The following is an 18,302-nucleotide window of genomic DNA, read 5'->3' on the forward strand; positions in this document are numbered from 1 at the left end:
GGGAGCGGTGGTGTGGCCATCCTCCGGAAGGCTTCTCCCGGCCCCTCCCTGCCATCCCACCAGCATCCAGCACTGCAGCCTCCAACTTCTGACTCAAGCCACAGGTGACAGGGGTGCGGGGAGAGCACCGCTCGCCACCCTCTCCTCCTCCCTGCGCACCCTACGGCAGCCGGCACCCCAGGCACCCACCTGGGGGCGTCCAGGGACAGTCGCTGCGCGGGTGGGGTGGGGTGAGTCTGCGGCAAGGCCGCTGCTTTCAGGCTGAGGGACTCTGAGGGGGGAGCCCCTGCTTGCGACCAGGCCTTTGAGTGGAGCCCTCCCCCAGACCCAGGCCCGCGGCGGCCTCGGGCTGGCGGCTCATCCCAGCCTGCTCCACAGCTGCCCAGTCCTACTGGGTTCGGGACAAGCACGGTGGCAGCGAGGCAGGGCCCCCCAGGCCCCTCCGCCCGGAGCTCACACGGAGCTCCCCTGGGAGAGGGGAGGGGGACAAGAAGAGAGGCAGGTGTGTAAGGTGTCGTGCCGGAGGATGGAGCCTCATTCTGCCGAAGACAGACCCAAAGCCCGAAGCATCTCCAAATGGGCCTTCGGGTGCGGTGGCCAGATCCAGATGTGCACAGCCCCAGGCCCTCGGGCAGCAGCCAGGACGGGAGCCGGGGGTGGGGGGTCCCTCACCTTGGGGAGGGCAGAGAAGTGTCTCGGGGAGGCACACACGCGCCCCTGCCCTCCCACCAGCTCGGAGCCATGAGGCGTGGGAAGGACAGAAGGACGAGCAGCTTGGAGCCCCCTCCCTGCTCCTGGGAGCACCACCCAACTCCTAAAAATAGCGAGGATGGAGGGCAGGGGAGGGCGCGGATTCACCCGGCGGCCCAAGGCAAGACAGATGAAGGGGCGGCCAGGCTGGGGCTCTGGCTGTGCACCGACTCCGTCAGGACCCTGGCATCGCGAGGACCCACAGCGTCCAGAGCAGCTGTGTCCTCACGGCCAGACCCTCACCTGCTTCCACAGGCCGCTCGCCCGCACAGCCCAGAGGTCAAGGTCACCTTTCCTGGGGACTAAGTCACAAACAAGACAAAGCAGAAAGGACACTGGCCGCGGGGTGAAAAGACCTGGACTTAGGGGCGCCCGGCTGGCTCAGCCCGTAGACCAGGAGACCCTTGATCTCAGGGTCCTGAGCTCAAGCCCTGCATTAGGCATAGAGATTACTTTAAAAAAAAAAAAAAAACTGATTTTAAAACCCAATTTTTGCTGTGTGACCTTAGCTAAGTCATCTAATCCCTCTGGGCCTCCATTAGCTTATCTCTCAGACGGATGAGCTTCAAGTTCTAGTCTTGCAGAAACAAGTCCCTGAGGAATGCGGCCCCGGCCCTCGGCCCTCGCCCCACATCCAGCTGGAATCCCCCCAAGCCTGCAGCTGTCAGCCCACCAGGAGCAAGGGGACAGGCCTGAGGGGGCCGTGCGTAACCTGAGCCCCTCAGATTCCTCTTGTGCCGGGAGAGGAGGGCTCACCCCGTGAGACAGTGAGACACGGTCGGAGGAGGAATTCTGGAGGTCAGGTGGCTTCCCAATAGCACAGGGCCTGGAATGTGCTTTGAAATTCCTCACTCCGGGCAATCGCCTCCCTAGGTATTTGCTCCGCCGGCCCAGGGGAAGCTGAACATCAAGCCGGGGCAAGGTCTGTCCCTACAGGGCCTGCTGCGGAGACAGCGGGGGCACGGGGCAGCTGGACGCGAACCCCCGCAGCTGGCCTCACACCCCATGAGAGGCTCTTATCCAGGCATCTCCCCGTCAGCCCCCCAAACGCTGCTTGGCGGCACGTTCTCCCTGGGGAGGGAAGTCCGATGAAGGTCCCCCGTCCGCCTGCAGAGGTGCCCGCGGCCCCTGCCTGCCTCTGCACAGGTGCCCTTCTCAGGGCTTCCAGGACACTTTCCAAATTGGGGGAGTGGCGGGGATGAGAGCTGCACCAGCACCATCGTGACTGATAGGAACACAGCCGGGCTGGGCTCGGAAGTCAAACAAGGACCTGCCTGGAAGGTTCAGGGGGCCCTGGGCCTGGACGTGAGGGGTGGGACCCGACAATCCGGGGGAGACCCTGTTGGTTAGAGCTTCACCGTCTTTAGAGCACGCAGGGGCCCGGCACCCACCTCGTCCGTCCTACAGGTGAGGAAATTGAGGCCCAGGGAGGGGAAGGTTCTCACCCAAGACTTTCCAGCCACGCGGTATCTTTAGTGGCAGGTCTGGGGCTCCAACTTAAGTCTCTAATCTCCAGCACGGGCCACTGCAGCCCTACTGTGTTCGTCTTGGGAGTCCGATCCCTGCAACGCCGCCTCTATAGGGTGGCCTCTTCTCGGGGGGAAGGCGGACGGCTCGCAATTCTGGTGTGGACTCAGGCAGGCTGTGGGCACAGGCCGGTCCCCACCTCGCTGCTCTCCCCGTCCCGAGCCTTACCTCCAACCGGGAGCCACCGCGATCCACTGAGCCTCAGCAGGGACTGGGCAAGGGCAGGGGACCGAGAGGCTTTAAGCAGGCCTGTGGGCTGGGCCCGGTGAGCCAACCCGCGGTGGGAGGAATGTGCGGCGGGACGAGTGGGGGCGCGGGGGGTGTTGGCTGCTATTTTGGCAGGTGCCGGGGACAGGGCTCAAGGAACATGCACCCCACGCCATATAAGCCCATGTGGTTGTCCAGCTGCTCAGATAAGCTATTTAAAACTGGAGCAGATAGGCAGGAACGGAGTGGGGAGCAGGCATGTAACAGAAGCCAGCTGTCCCTCTCGAGAATCCCGATAAAGCAGATGCCAGAGGCGCAGTCCTGGGAAGGCAGGCTGGGAGCGGGCCGGGGCACCGGGCAACCCCGAGGCGCCTCACGAGTCCCCGGGCCAGTCTGTGGGGCACACGGAAGGGCGACCTGCACCTCCACTTACGATGACACTGCGGGGAGGGCGTCTTCCAGGCTCCTGGCTGCTTCCCTGGGCCGAGCGGCCTTGCCCAGCGGGCAGGCTCCGCAGGCCTCAGTGGGGACACGCGCCACGTGGGTCTTCTGCACGCCCCCCAGAGCCAGGGGACAAGCCCTCTCCTCCCTGGGAAGGGGCTAGGGCTGCCACAGAAGGTGAGATACAAGTAGAACTTCTGGGCAGTTTGAGGGGCTGTGAGGACTGGTGAAGTTGGCTCCCCCTTGCAGCTGTCCGTAGGCCTGAAGACGAGCCCTATGGGACCATGATGTGCTGTAGGATCCGCAGGCCAGGCCCCGGGGGCTTGTGGTTTGCTCGCACGTTTATGTCCACAGCCCCTGGCACGGTGGCCCGGATGTCGTGGGGCGCGATACGTGATGGAAACGGAGGGGGAAAGTGGGTCGGAGCTGAGCCTCCCCCTCAATGTGTCCAAGTCTTCGAAGCCTCTGTCCCACCTCCGAAGAAGGAACGCCCCTCCTCCGGGCCCGCCACGCCGCCCCGCGCCCCCAGCTCGAAGCCCCGGCCCCCCACATCTTGCCCATCAGGGACACACACCCCTGTTTCTCCATGGGTGAAGAGGGCTAGCCTCCCCTTTCCTCCTCCTCTCCCCTCCTGACCCCGTACCCACGCCCCCCGGTCCTGGACGGCCCTCAGGTGCCCGCCGCCACCATTCTGGACAGAAGGCAGGACTTCCACCTTCTGCTGCCACGCTGCCCCGTGGGCTCAGCTGAAACCGTCCCCCCCACCACGCTCCCAGTGGCCGCCTCCGGGCTCATCCCCCATGTGGTCCTCCACGTTGTGGCACATGCAACAGGGCAGGCTGAGGCCCCATGTCTACCCTCCCGTGGCCTGGGGGAGGACCACCCTGCAGCCTCCGTGGGGGAGGACCATCCTGCGGCCTGGGGGAGGATCGTCCTGCGGCCTCCCTGGGGGAGGACCACCCTGCAGCCTTCCTGGGGGAGGACCACCCTGCAGTCTTCCTGGGGGAGGACCATCCTGCAGCCTGGGGGAGGACTGCAGACAAGCAGAGAGGAGGCAGAGAGGGGCAGGTGAAGGGAACAGATTGACAGAGGAGCAGAGGCAACTAGGCGGTCCCGAGAGAGATGGAGGAAAAGCATTCTGGTCCCGCTCTCCCGTCTAGCCCACCGGGGTGCAGCCTTGCTTGGTGTCCTAGCCTGGAATCTCCCGCAATTTAGCAACGGCCTGTCTTAGACCTTCCCTTAACTTGAGCCACTTCCACTGGATTATGGTTCTTTGTAAGCCCAACAATCCTTCAAACGGGCCATCGTTTGCACAGTTGCCTGGGAGGTCCCCGGGCACCTAAATCACCAGAGCCCGAGAAAAATCCCGTAGGTTCTTGACGCTCTTGGACCATGTGAGGCTTTTACCAACTGTTCCAAAGCAGGGATTTAATGCAGATTAGAGTCCAGCCACTTCCCACAGTCACACCTGGACAGGGCAGGGTTGCTCCCATCCTGTCACGGGTGCTGGGTCCTTGCAAATAGCTCGAGTTACCTCCTAGTGCTAACGGTAGAAGGGAAGAGAAAACGGAGATGGTGCTCGCCCCGGGTTTTACTGGAAGCAGTACACACTGGAAGACTGCCTACACGTTTAAGGACCCACAGAGAGCAGGGCACATGTGGGTCCCAAGGACATCAGGACAGCAGGGTAGATGGGGCAAGCAGTGGTTGGTATCAGGGTAGGGGGACCTGCTCTGTCTCCAGAGGGTGCTCAGCATCACCTCCTCCCAGAGCCCACCCCTGCCCACGAAGCCACCCAGTCGCCACCCTGCTGCACTTGGTCCTCACACTGGTCCCCCGTGGAGATCATTGTGTGCACGGAATTGTCTCCTTGTTGCGTGAGGAATGAGGTCAAGGCCTATATGGGGGATGCATGAATGCAAAGGGCAGGGAGTCACGGGGTCCCGTCCCCAACACCACCCTGCAGCCTGTCCTTGGTCACCCCCGGGGCGGGGGGGGTGACGCAGGCATGAACCTGTGGAAGCAGCTGCCAGGACACCCCAGACACCCAGGACCGAGCCAGCCATGCTCTGGAGGAGGGTTTCTGGGAGCCTCTCCCCAGAAAGGTCTATGTGAGGACATTGCCTGCAGAACAAGTTCACCTGCCAGGGGACTTTCCAAAGTTTAGAACACGAGCACCCAAAAGTCCTAGTCCTTGTTTGAACCCTGAGTTCCCAGCAGGCCCTTTTAAGTCTCTGGGCAGTGCTCATCACACTCCTCCCCCTGCCCCTGGTTTTGTCCTCAAATTCTAGGAGTGGAGCACTGGCAAAAGCTCCAGGCCTTGGGGGAGTCCGTGGGGTGCAGGGTGGGGCCTCCAGGTCCCACCGTCTGTTGCTCAGCACAGGCAAGGGACCAGAGACAGGAGACCCACCAGCCGAAGATGGGCCAGCCTGGGGTCACTGTGGGGCCTGCACCAGTGGGGTCCTAAGGGCCTTCTGTCCCCTGGACCCAAGGACCAAGACAGGAGCCTCGCTGTCCATCACAGGGGCTGGGATGAGGCTGGTCGTCGCCCAGAAAAGTTGGGGAACTGAGACCTGATGATGCCCTTCAGGGCTATGTTCTGAGAAACTCTGGGGTTTTCCAGGTAAACCTGGGGACGGGGGACAAAGGGGAAGTGGGCAGGGCTCTGATTCTCCCCTACATCCCCAGCTGGCTCTGGGTAAAACCAGAGCAGTCAGTTAGGAAGGAAAGTTCTCAGGACGCCTGGGTCTGCTTCCCGAGATGCAGATATTGAGCGTCTGCCTTCAGCCCAGGGCGTGACCCCGGGGTCCCGGGATCGAGTCCTGCATCGGGCTCCCCACAGGAGCCTGCTTCTCCCTCTGCCTGGGTCTCTGCCTCTCTCTGTGTCTCTCATGAATAAGTAAATAAAATCTTTAAAACAAAAAAAAACAAAAAAAGGAAGAAACGTTCTCATCAAATTCAAATGGGAAAAAAATGCATATGTGTGTGTAATAGAGCATATACGTGTGCAGGGGTATAGACTGTATCTGTGCGTGATGGACATACAGGACGCATACACGTGTACACATACACACGCACACACACACAATTTACTTTTTGTTCTTTTGATTACAGCACTAAGGGGTTTGACAGGGCACCAGACTGACTGACTTGGGTTTGTCCTAGATTCTCATAAAGCTCAGCATCCTCCACGCTCACATGGGCCATGACCTCGGGGGGTACAGGAGGGCCGTGGGGAGAAGGCACTGGGGGAGCGCGGCAGGCGCGTGGCCCTGTGCAGTCACCCTGCCGGGATGGAGGGCAGCTCACCTCCACGTGATCGAAAGAGGGGGCTGACCCTCCCCCCGCGCCGTCCAGTCACAACCATCGTCCTCACACGCCCCCGATGACCCTGCTGGAAAGCAAATCCCCAGGCAGGATGCAGTGAATGAGTTTATCAGCTCTTTCCTGAGAACAGCTTTTGCAGCAGGAGGGTGAAGGGGTGCACAGAAAGGGCCCCACGCTCCGGGCCTGAGCCGCAGCCCAAGACGGGAGAGGAAATCAAAGCAGGGCTCCGGGGCGCAGGGCAGGTGCAGGGGCTCCCGTCCGCCGGGCGGCCCGGGGCCCAGGTGCGCACGCCCAGGCCTCGGTGAGGCAGCGACGTCACAGGCACGGGGAGGCACCTGCTGGGAGGCCGCAGAGGGGACCCTAAGCTCAGGGAGACAGCAGTGCACGGCCCTGGATGAGCAGGTCCCGGCAGCCACCTCGGCCTGGTGCGGAGGCCACCCTGGGTGCTGGGCCCTGCGCCAGCCTGGGTCCCGGATGTGCCGGTGCAGAGGGGCGAGGGGGCGCTCGGCCAGGAAGGAGGCGTTGGCCCCCCCCGACACTCCTGGCCCTGGGCCAGAGGCAGAGAGGGAGCAAGGCGGCGGGGGGCAGGCTCGCGGGGTCTGTCCTGGCAGCGCCCATCACACCTGCGGGGCAGACGTCTGTCAGGAAAGACAAGGGGGTCTCTGGGCAGGACGGCCTCCCTGGGCCCCGGCCCACAGCCGCGCTGGCCAGAAACCCCAAAACCCCTTGTTGAAGGGGCTTGGGGCTTTGCAGAGTTGTGGGGAAAGAGGGGCCGGCCCGGGGGTTCAGCCAGTGTCCCCGAGGTTGGGTCCAACCAGCTGGAGAGCAGAAGCAGGGCATTCTGGGTCCCGGCATGACGCGCCCGGGCGGGGGGGTCTCCCCAGGGCAGCCCCCCTCTGCCCCTCACCTCGGCGTCCAGGGACGAGTCTGCTTTCCGTCCCCACTGGGTCCTCTTTGTTACCACCGACTCTTTCCCCACCTCCTGGTTGGGGACATCAGTGTGGGTGGGAGGGCGGCAGCCTGAGGCAGCGTGCAGGGGGCCTTGGGGTCCCCAGCCCCACTCCTCCTGGCAACAGCCCCAGCCCCCCAACTCTCCATGGGCTCCCTGCCTGGGAACCCCCGCCCACCCCCCCAGACCCAGGTTATGATGCCGAGCAGGGCCCGTGCATGAGGCTCAGGGAGGGACAGGGTACCTGGGGGTCCTGCTCTCCAGACTCCTGGGTCCTGCTGATCCACAGGTTGAGCCTCGATGTCACCACCCCCGAGAGCTTCAGGTTCTCCTGAAGAGAAAGGCTCACGTCTCAGGGCTCGGGGCTCACGTCTCAGGGCTCGGGTCTCAGGGTTGGGGCTCACGTCTTGGGGCTCGGGGCTCAGGGCTCGGGGCTGCCGGCTACAGCAGGGCGCTCGGGAGGCCCGGGTGCAGGGACGTGATTCTCCGTCACTCCCAGGCCCACTCAGCACGGGCCACGAGTGTCCGGGAACCCCCCCGACCAGCGCTGCGCCCGCAGCTACGGAGACGAACCCCCCAGGGTCCGGCTCTGCGTCGGGAGGCCCGAGGGCGCACCTTCCGGCTGGAGGCCACCTCCGCGCGGCCCTGGCCCAGCAGCTCCTTCTCAAAGAGGTGGCGCTTGCTGGCTACGCCCACGGGTGCCACAAAGAACTCCGCGCGGGACGAGCCCGGAGACTTGACGGATTCGGATCTCTGGGAAGAGAGGACACAGACGGCTGACCGGGCAGGAGAGGCGCTCGGGCCTCGGCGCCCAGGCCGCTCGGGCCCCCCGGCGCCCCCACAGAGCCCTGCCCACCTGGACAGCCGTGTGGTATCTCTCCAGCTTCTCCCCCAGCTTGGCCGTGCCAGCCGGGAGCCTCATGCTGGCGCTGCGGGACGGAGGACAGAGGACAGGGCAGCTGAGACCCCGGCCTCAGCCCGCCCCGAGCCCTACCCACCCGGCCTGCGGCCACGCAGAACACGGCCCCCGTCACCGAACCGGACTACGGTGACTCGGACCGGAACGCCCGGGGACCTTTCCTCCCCTCCCCAGAGACGCCTGCCATCCCCCCCCTGGTCCGGGCACTTCAACCTTCTGTCTCCCGGACCCCGCCCTCCCCAGCACCGCCTGCCACCCCAGGCTCTCCCCACACTGCCACCAGGCCACTCAGGCCCCAGACAAGCCCATCCTGTCCTTCCAGCTCAAGGCTCTCGGCCCCAGGGCAGGGACCAAACTCCCAGGCAGGGCACAGGCTCCCGCGGCCTGGTTCCCGCCTCCCCTCCCGACACCAGCGTCCCCACCGCCGCGACCCCTTTCTCCACGTGCTCACGGCCAGTTAGCCAGACACCTCACGCTTTTCACACCTGTGCCTTTACTTGTGCTCTTCCCTCTATTTCAAGTCCCAACTGGAAGTCAATCGCTTCGGCTCCCGCAGGCTGGGCTTTTTGCAGCCACTTCGGGGCCACATTCCTGTCCCTGCACCTCCCTGCTGGGTTGGGGCGGGGGTGAGGGATGGGGGGGCTCCTGCATGATTAACCATCTGATGTGAGGTGCTGGAAAGTGGCAGCCACGTCTCCTTCGTCTGCGTACCCCCTGGCCGCCCCCGTCACTCCAGCCCTCGCCCGGGACAGTCCGCCTCCACAAACATTTAAGGGCAGATGGGACACAGCACGAGTGCATGAAACTCCTAATACACGAGCACAACTGCTTTTCAGGCCCAATTTCCTTTTTTCTTCTTCTTCTTTTTTTTTTTTTTCCAAAACACAGTCCTCAAACTACTTGCATCAAAATTATGGGGCACAGGGGTGCTCCTGGAACATGCAGATTCCCAGGCCTGCTAAAGCAGAGGCTTCCCCCTTCCCCTCCTGCAGGGCTCTGCACCCCGACTCCCTCCGCCTGCAGAGCCCCCCACCCAAGCCCTGCCTCCTTCCAAAAGGCTCTCCTCTCCCTCCCTGTTCATCTCACTGGGCCTCCATCCCCGCGCCAATCCCATTGCCCTGCAGACCCGGAGCCCTGGCCAAGGACGGCGCCTTCCCCTCAGGTGCCCTGTGGCACCGCCCGGAAGGGCACGTAGCAGGTGCTCAGCAAACACAGGCTGAACGTGACCAGACCAGGCCAGAGCCTCCCGGTCACTGACCTGCGGGTCAAGGTTGTTTCTGGGTTGTCTCTCCTGGGGCTCATCTGAAACAAGAAGGAAAGGCTGTGATGAGTGAGACTCCCGAGGAAGCCAGGGCCCTGCACCAGGGAAGGGCTCAGCTCTCTGAATACGCCTCCTCCACCTCCTCGTCCTCCTCCTACCCCGCAACCAAACCTCCTCCTCTTGTCCGGGGAGACACAGGCCCCCACCCAGCAGGCTGGGTCAGAAGCCCTCCGTGGCCCCACCACCAGCTCCATGGCACCCAGCTGTCTCCCCGCCTGCCTCCCCGCTGCAGGGACCAGCCCTGGTCAACGGCAGGCCCCCCACTTCCTCCCCAGGGCCTGGCGCACGACAGCAACACAAGGCACAGTCAGCCGCAAACCAGACACTGAGCATGAACCCCAGAGGGTGAGCGGAGAGGCCCGGCCCGCACAACGGGGACCCCTGGGGCAGAGGCAGAGCAGGGAGGTGCAGGCGGGCCCCGCCGCTCCAGCGCCCACCCTTCGCCTGCGCCAGCCTTCCGGATGGGATGGGGACCCGGTGAGGGCAGGCCTGGCCGCCCCTGAGCCCCGCTGAACCTGCCGGCCCCCCTCCTGCAGCTCGGGCCCTGCCCACTAGGTGGGGCTGCTCGGCCCTCTGAGTGCCGAGTCCTGGACTCTGGGCCTCCCAAGGCCAAAGCCCCTCTCCATCCCAAGGACCCACCTGCCACCTAACCTAGGGCCCTGATGCTGCAACAAACGCTGGTTCCCCGGCCTGCCCTCCAGCGCCCCGGGCGCTCACCCGGAAGGAGATGGTCCTGGGGCTGGAGCGTCTGAGGGAGCTGCTGTAGGTAGCCTGGGTGGGCGAGAGAGTGTCCACCTCTCCCTCCTTGCTGGGGATTTTCACCTGGGCGGGGGGAGGGAGTGTCACACGGGAGGTCCCGGTAGCCCAAAGCCCAAGCTGCCAGGGGAACCCCATGAGGCTCGGCTCGCCCCAGGAACCGCAGGAGGGAAGGGGGGAGACAACGGTCCTATGCCTTCCCCTGCTGCCTCCTGGCCCTCCGCCTCTGCGGTGGGGGTGACGGACACGCATCTGTGGGGCCGGGCCACCACACAGAGCTTTCCAGCAGAACTTCTGCAAGGACCTGAGGCTTCCCAAAAGGCTGCTGGAGCCCTGAAGTCCAGGCCCTGGATGACGGCGGGGTGCGGGGTGCAGGGGTGCGGGGTGCAGGGGCTCTATCACACAGCTGAGGCTCTTCCCAGCTGCCTGCAGCCTGGCCCTGCCTCAGGGTCCCCTATTCTGACAGTGACCAGAGGCAGGGAGGGAGAGGAAACTGCCCGAGCTGGCGTCCTGGAGAGAGGACAGGAAACAAGGGCGCCAGGGCGCCAGAGCTCGCCTGCAGCGGAACGCGAGGGGCAGGGGCATCGCCAACCTGCAGTGTGATGGGCGGGAGGCGCGAAGAAGCCGCGGTCGGAGGCTCGGGCGCCCGCTGCTCCCCCTGCTCGGCCGAGGACGGGGGGCTCTCGTCGGGGAGGGCCCTTCCCCGCTGCCCCGCAGGCTGGCACCCCCCCGAGGCCGGCTGCCCCCCTGCCCTCCTCGGCGCCAGCTTGCTCCCGGCGGCCGGGGTCTTCTCCGACGCCAGAGACTTCTCAAAGAGCGACGCTTTCTCAGAAACCAGTCTCCTTTCCGGGTCTGAGGTCTTCCCTGGGGCCGGCGGCTTCTCCGGGACACCTGTTCTTTCTAGAAGGGGCCTCTTCTCCGGGGTGGCTCTCTTCTCGGGCGCAGACGTCTTCTGGGGGCCCAGGGCCTCCTGTGAGCGGCTCGCTTCCGCCGAGACCAGTCTCTCTGCAGGTGCTAACGTCTTCTCTGGCAGAGCCGGCTTCCCCGAGACCTCCTCCTTCCCGCCTGCTGAGCCCCGGCCCCCCGGGCTCTCGTCCTCCCCGGCCCGGGGGCCCCGCTGCTCCCCGCTCGGGCCGAGGGGCTGCTGCTTGGCCTGCCCCGGGCCAGAGGGCTCCCTTCCCGCTCCTGCCTCCGGCTGGCCAGGGGCCTGGGCCGCCTCCACCGCCTGCCGCCTCTGCCTCCGCTCCCGCCGTGTCCGGAGGATGGCCTGGACGTCCTCGTCCTCATCCTCGTCCTCGTCCTTGGAGACGGAAGTTCGTGGCTTGGGCACCTCTGCTTCCTCTACGCTTGGCAGCCTAGGCCGGAAGGTGGGAGACGGGGGCGAGGTAAGGCTCAGAGGCCACCAGAGGCGGGAGAGACGCTGCCAGGGCGGCCGGGCCCGGGGGCTCCCCGGCCAACCACCACTTGACTACACGTTGGGCTCCCGGGAAACCCCCCGGACAAAGCACGCCGCGCTTTGAACGAGTTTATAAACCCCCACAAGGCCCAGCCCATCCACGCTCAGACCCCAGCAACCAACACTGACCCATTGGCTGCCTCCCAGGCGTCAGGCCCCACGCTGGGCGCTGGAGGTCGGAAGGAATAAACGCCCCCGCCCTTGGCCCTTAGAGCTCAGCTCAAGACCAGACACTTCGGGGATGTGCCAAAGGTCACACAGATAGCAAACTGGGAGGAGAACCCAAAGCCCTGACATAGCACCCTGCATTGCGGTCATGTGGCTGCTGGCCCCAGAGGCCAGCCCAGCCACCCACCTGCTCCCCCTTCTCTCGGGGACCCATGGGAGCAGGCGCAACATGGGGAGACCGTCCAGAAGCCGCAGCACTCGGCCTCCAGGACATTCTTTTCCTCCCTCACCACCCTGCCCTCCATGCGATTCGCTGTCTGGGCCTCAACTTCCACATCTGCAAGCTGGGTGAAATGAGACTCCTTCTCCGTGAGTGCCCAGCCCAGTCCCCCGCACACAGGGGACTTCTTTTCCCTCGTAACCCTTGAAATCTAGGTGGCAAGAGTAGCCCCGTGTCCCTGCCTCAGCAGGGTTGACGGGGGTCGGGGTCGCAGGGAGGCAGCCTGTGCAGAGCGCTGAGCCACAGGGCAGACAGATGGGGACAAGGCCCGGCCCTGCCTCCGAGCTCCGTGCCACCTCTCGGAGCTGTACCTCCCCCTGCAAGGTCGCTTCAGGCCTCTCCCCGAGTCAGGGGTCCTGCGAGGACCGGCTCATGGCTGCGCCACCGTCCGGCCTGTTCCGCTCCCCGGAGGGTGGCGGTGGCTGCGTGGCGGCGGCTCGGGGGGTGAGGAGCTCCCTGCCGGCCAAACCCCTTGTCCTTGGTCTGTCTGGGCAGCTGGGTGCGTCCTGGCACCCAGGGTGGGGAAGTGGCGCCTCGTCCCGCCCCACCCCGAGCACCTCTCGGCCGCCGGCGAGTCTCCGTTCTGGGTGAGCCTGGGGGCCTCGTCGTCCGTGGCGGAGCTCAGGGTACGGTGCCGCCGCCGGCGCTCGCGCTCCTGCTCCTCCTCATCTTCTAGAGTCCACTGCCTGGCCAGGCTGTGGGGTGGGGGACAGCGTCAGGGCAGCCCACGCAAGACCTCGGGGCCCCCCTTCCCAAGCGGCCCCTGCGGAGCCAGGAGGAGAGAGCCAAGGTTCCTGGGCCGGGGCCGCGGCTGGGCTGAGCCGGGTGTGCTCCAACACACGCATGTCCCCAACACCCAATACCAAAGACACTGCAAAACATCTCATTAGGAATTCTGCATTTGGGGCACCTGGGAGGCTCAGTCGGTTAGGCGGGTGGTAATCCCAGGGTCCCCTGCCCCCAGGGGAGCTTGCCCCCCCCGCCCCCTCCCCGGTCCCTCCCCTGCTTGTGTTCGCTCTCTCTCTCTCAAACTCTCTCTTTGGAATCAATAATTTTTTTAAAAAATTTTTAAATAAAAATAGTAATTCTGCATGTGGATTACACATTGAAATAATATTTTGGATATACTGGGTAAATGAGATATTATTAAAATTGATCACCTGTTCCTTTTCACTTTCTTAGTACGTCATCTACAGAAAGTTGACAATTTTTTTTAAAGATTTTACTTATTTATTCACGAGAGACCCAGAGAGAGAGGCAGAGACACGGGCAGAGGGAGAAGCAGGCTCCATGCAGGAAGCCCGATGTGGGACTCGATCCTGGGACCCCAGGGTCACCACCTGAGCCCAAGGCAGATGCTCAACCACTGAGCCACCCAGGGACCCGAAAATTGACGATTTTAAATGTGGTTCGCACCTGTGGTTCACATTACATGCCTATTAAATTTCAGCTAAAGGTACTAAAAGGATTTGGATTGGACCAGGGCTCCTCATCCTGGGCATCACTGACATTTCAGGCCGACAACTCCACATGCAGGGGCTGTGCTGAACGGCACCCCAACCTCTACCCACTGGACCCCTGAGCACCAGCCCAACCCCAGTTGTGACAACCAAAAATGTCTCCTGACTTTGCCATGTCCCTGGGCAGGGCAAAACCACTTCAGATGACAACCCCTGGGTTAGACTTAACCGTGAAATCCAAAGTGGGAATGTGGGGCCCCCTCTCTAGGGGTGCCTAGGAACACGGGAGGGTGGGCACAGTTCTCCCTTGACAAGTTCCTTTTTCTTTTTGGTCTTGGATTCTCAGGTAACATCCATCAATGGACAATCAGAGAGAAACTTTCTCCGAGTTTCCCAACAACCCATGGGATTTCTCAGCGGCTCAGAGGGGGAGAACCCACAAATAAGACCAATCACACCCGGAGAAGATTCCAATACCTGCCTCCCATCTCGGGAGCTCTTTGAGCCTCTCTAACCTTCTAGAACCAGCTTTCACTTGTGGGGGAGCGAGGGGATGCCGTACACTCTACTATGGGTTCCTCTTCCTAGTCACTCTGCATTCACAGGACCAGTTGGGGACTCCACGGCCAGGCACTCACTGGTTTCCCTCCTTCCCCACTCATCCAGCCACTTGTCCATCCAAACACTATCACTCCCCGCCATTTCCCTGCCCAACCCCACCCACCCATCTTTTTGTTTTTTGTTTTTAAAGATTTATTATTTGAGAGAGAGAGCAAGCAACCAGGGGGAGGAGCAGAGGGGGAGGAAGAGGGACAAGCAGACTCTACACTGAGCATGGAGTCCAGCGTGGGGCTCGATCCCAGGACCCTGAGATCATGACCTGAACTGAAACCAAGAGCCGGACGCTCAACTGACTGAGCCACTCAGGTGCCCCCCACCAATCATCTTTAGCCACCTGCCCTATCATCCTCCCATGCACCCGGCCGCCAGCCCACCCCACCCTCCATCCACCGGCCCTTCCACCCTAACCAAAGAGCAAATACATCGTTGCCAAGCAACTGCAATGGGCCAGCAAGTCAGGAACTGGGGGTTCACAGAACAAAGTGGGGTCCCTGCCCTAAAGACCCTATGGCCTAGTGAGAAAGAGGAGCGTGTCCCCCAGTAACTCCCCCAACCAAAGCACAGAAATTGCTCTGCAGGAGGGAGAGTGCTTACTGCAAGCCAAGGTTATCAAGAAAGGCTCATGGAGACGCACCCAGGGCTGGGTCTCGGTGGGCAAACGGGATTTCAACAGAGGTAATGGGGGGCGGGGAGAAACTGGCAGTCCAGGCGGAAGGGAGGGCCCAAAAGCCTGAGGCCAGAGGTGGGGGTGGGGGCAGCCAGCACCCTGGGAGAAAATTTGGGTTGGAAATAGCACCCCTGGAGAGTCAGCAGAAGAGCCCTCTCTGGAGCCCTCCTGCGACTCCCCCAGGGGTTCCTGGGGCCTACAGATAGGAAGAGTCTCTAAAAGGCCTCTTCGTCCCTCCCAGAGTTACTGTAAGGCCGTCCCTGCGCCACTGCCAGGTGTCAAACCTGCTCGCCCAGCCAGTCCTGGCCCAGCCCTAGCCCCCCGGGCCTCTTCCCCTCCTGCACAATATCGCCCTGCAACCAAGCCCCAATTTAAGGAACAGACATGTTTCTGGAGGAAAAAAAAACCACCACGTGAAAACCCAGGGATTTTACCAACAGAACTGCATATGAAATGCATCTATGGGGCCTCCAAGGAAAGGTTCCTCCAGGCAGCGTCTTGTAAAGCAGCCTACTCCCCCTGCCCTCAAGCCCATCCCGGCTTTTCCTCTTCGCCCGTTTTCCTTCCTAAAATGAGAAGGATGAACCACACAATGGCTCCGATCTGGTTTTCTAGGTCGGACGTCACGCTGATCCAATATTCACCAAACAAATATTTTTTGAGCCCTGACTACGAGCCGGACACAGTTCCTGGGACGCAGCAGAGGAAGCTGGCAGGGCCCTTCCCGTTGTCGAGAAGCACAAATCGCAGGGGGTGGGTGTGTAGTCAGTGAGCCAGGAAATGGGTGTGTGAGCAAAAGGATGTCAGGAAGTGACACAAGGGCAACAGAACCAGGTAAGGGGTAATGTGAGAGACAGTGCCTGGGAGGGGAGGCCTCCCGGAGAGCTCTGAGAAGGAGCCCGATCTGGGAGCAGGGGGTCCCAGGAGGAGGGCACAGCAAGGGTGAAGCCCTGGGTGCAACAGCTGGGTGTTCAGGGAAAGGGGAGGCCAAGAGCCACAGCATGGCCCACAGGGGGCTTGGACGGGGAGGAGGCCAGAGAAAAAGGCCTCATGACCAGGGGAAGAACCTGGGTTTTATCCAGGTGTGCTGGAGAGCCACTGGATAGTTTCACATAGAGGAGGGACCCGATAGAATGTAGGACTACTATGATTTAATCTCTCTGGCTACTGAAGGAAGAAGAATTGAGGGGGGCAGGGGGCAGGGGACACAGAGCACCTCCCATCAGGAGGCCCGGCGAGACCTCCATTGGCCTGAACTGCGGTGGTGACCGAGAGGAGGAAAGAGAGATGGATTGGGGACACATTTTGAAGACAAGAGCCGAGAAGTTGCAGATGGGCTGCATGGGGATGAGGGTGGAGACAAAGAGAAGAAACAAGGAAAACTTCCAGACGTCTGGCCTGAGCAATTCCTGGAGCTGTAAGTCAGACGGGAAGGATCGGGGAGGAAGGAGCTTGGGGAGATGTCGGCAGTGGGGGTGGGTGGGGGGAGAAAAAGTTCTGCTTCTGGCTGTTCAGGGTGAAAAGACACCGGCGCAAAGGAGACCAAGGTCCTGAGTCAGAGAGACCAGAGGAACCCCGCCGGGGGGAGGAATGAGGTCGGGTCCAGGACCGTGGGTGTGGGGGGCCAGGTTGGCGTAGTGAACACAGAGGCACCTGGTCCCCCCCGGGAGCAGCTCAAGGGCTGGGCCGGAGCCCAGATGAGCTCCAGATGAGCGAGGGGAGCATGGGAGTCAAGACGGAGGAACCCCTGAGCACCAGCAACTCTTTGGAGAAGTTTTATCAGAAGAGAAGCAAATAAAATGCGACGGTACCTAGAGCAGAATTTGGAATCAAGGAACGGCTTTTCCGTTGAGGTATAACTTACGTACAATAGACACACACGAGGTTTTGTTTTCTTCTTCAAGGAGCGCAAATGAAGGAGAGTGGAGAGGGTGTGAGAAGCCTGCAAGCAAAGCGTGAAGATGTCGTGCTGCGGGAGAGGAGGGCCCACAGGGGAGGCCGGCTCTCATCTCCAGCATCCCCCGGCGCCTGGCACAGCCGAGCGCCAACGGTGGAAGGAGCAAGTGCGACTCTCGGATGTGCAGGGCTCCCTCCTCCCTGGGGAATCACTAACCCCAGCCTTGCCCAGGAGGAGCAGGAAGCAGGGGGAAATCGGGGCTCCCCCAGAGCAGTCCGCCCACCTGTTAGGGGCCAGGCTGATGCCTCACCACTGCTCGGCTACCGCCGGCTCACGAGAGCTCATGGATTCGTGTGCTGAACGGGCGAATGAATGAATGACCGGTCTCCATATACACGGAGCTCACGGGGGCATGTGAGGGCCTACGGGAATCACGTTTAAGGTCTGCGGTCGGGCAGCCCAGGTGGCTCAGCGGTTTAGCGTTGCCTTCAGCCTGGGCCGTGATCCTGGAGACCCGGGATCGAGTCCCGCTTCGGGCTCCCTGCGTGGAGCCTTCTTCTCCCTCTGCCTGGTTCTCTGCCTCTCTCTCTCTCTCTCTCATGAATAAATAAATAAAATCTTTTAAAAAAAATAATAAAATAGTCTGCGGTCAAGATCGTGGGGCCTCAATACGAGCCCTTCTCCATCAGCCTGGGAAATGCCAGCTTCAGCAGGCTTTCATCGGAGCCATCTTTTCGGTTCTCTCTTTGTCCGGACTGACCCCCTCCCCCTTTGTACAGTCTGGGGCCAGCGCTTGCCCTCCAAAGTTGAGGGGTCCCTCCACTGGGTAAAGTGCCCCACAAAGCCGGAAGCTCCTCTCCCCTGACCACACCCGGCTGGGCCGGGCTGGAGCCTCCAGGATTCCTCCGTCCTGAGCAACCCCGTTCCCACACGCTCCTCTCAGCCCTGGGGGAAGCAGCTTATTTGTTTATCCTCCAGTGGGGCCATATATGGAGTATGACCTGCCGGGGCCTGGTCTCCTCGGAAATGACTCACCCCCCTCACTCCCCAGGCCAGCACCAACCCTCAGGGGTCTTCAGGGCTGGATCGGCAGGAGGCGAGGCCCAGGTGTCCTTGAACGTCCACCAGCTTTAGGCCATGACCCCACAGTTCAGCCAAGATGACTTGGTCACTCCCCTGCTGCCCAGGAATCACGGGGCTGCTTTCAACCCCCGGTAGAACTTGACTCACTTCACCTCCACCGCCTTTACCACCACCCCACCCTGGGGAAGGAAGGTTCTTGCCAAGAACTCTTGCTTATAAGATGAGGAAACGGCTAGAACTGCAGGGGCCGGAGGAGCAAGGGTCAGGCTCCAAGAGGGACCTCAGCAGGTGCAGCTGGTGAAACCCCCATAATAAAGAAATAAGCACGGGCTTTAGAACGGTGCTGAACACTCAGGAGCACGCTGGGGTTTGTTGAACACGGTAGTCAATAAATTAAAGAGTCAAGACGTGAGGCCACTAACGCGTGAGAGCTTGCCGTGAGGCCTGCACTGTTTGAAGTATTTTACAAATAA

The 18,302-nt window shown here is 62.2% G+C and overlaps 1 protein-coding gene and 1 long non-coding RNA gene across 24 annotated transcripts in view; one reads left to right on the top strand and one right to left on the bottom strand.

Moving 5' to 3' along the window:
* LOC140635991 (troponin T, cardiac muscle) overlaps nucleotides 1–18,302 on the bottom strand; it is a 39,646-nt gene that overhangs the window by 18,177 nt on the left and 3,167 nt on the right. For 2 of the 22 annotated variants that reach the window (XM_072831376.1, XM_072831373.1), the window contains exons 2-10: nucleotides 12,659–12,796; nucleotides 10,790–11,552; nucleotides 10,159–10,263; nucleotides 9,379–9,422; nucleotides 8,058–8,130; nucleotides 7,817–7,954; nucleotides 7,446–7,532; nucleotides 7,160–7,234; nucleotides 6,014–6,890 (exon numbers count right to left, since the gene is read on the bottom strand). In XM_072831376.1, the coding sequence (XP_072687477.1) occupies nucleotides 6,870–6,890; nucleotides 7,160–7,234; nucleotides 7,446–7,532; nucleotides 7,817–7,954; nucleotides 8,058–8,130; nucleotides 9,379–9,422; nucleotides 10,159–10,263; nucleotides 10,790–11,552; nucleotides 12,659–12,796 (1,444 nt within the window). In that variant the 3' untranslated portion in view covers nucleotides 6,014–6,869. Of the gene's footprint in view, nucleotides 1–2,195; nucleotides 2,668–6,013; nucleotides 6,891–7,159; nucleotides 7,235–7,445; nucleotides 7,533–7,816; nucleotides 7,955–8,057; nucleotides 8,131–9,378; nucleotides 9,423–10,158; nucleotides 10,264–10,789; nucleotides 11,553–12,658; nucleotides 12,797–18,302 lie in introns of those variants that run through there. The other 20 variants (XM_072831387.1, XM_072831383.1, XM_072831374.1 and 17 more) reach the window with 19 other exon arrangements.
* Nucleotides 13,810–17,385, top strand: LOC140635992 (uncharacterized). Of its 2 annotated transcripts, XR_012033380.1 has the most exons (3): nucleotides 14,296–15,683; nucleotides 16,023–16,266; nucleotides 16,754–17,385. It is a non-coding gene; the product is annotated as an uncharacterized lncRNA (long non-coding RNA). The 2 variants fall into 2 exon arrangements; XR_012033379.1 differs by having other exon boundaries at nucleotides 13,810–16,266.

Source organism: Canis lupus, chromosome 6 (assembly GCF_048164855.1).
Source record: "Canis lupus baileyi chromosome 6, mCanLup2.hap1, whole genome shotgun sequence".
In the NCBI taxonomy this organism is placed as follows: Eukaryota; Metazoa; Chordata; class Mammalia; order Carnivora; family Canidae; genus Canis; species Canis lupus.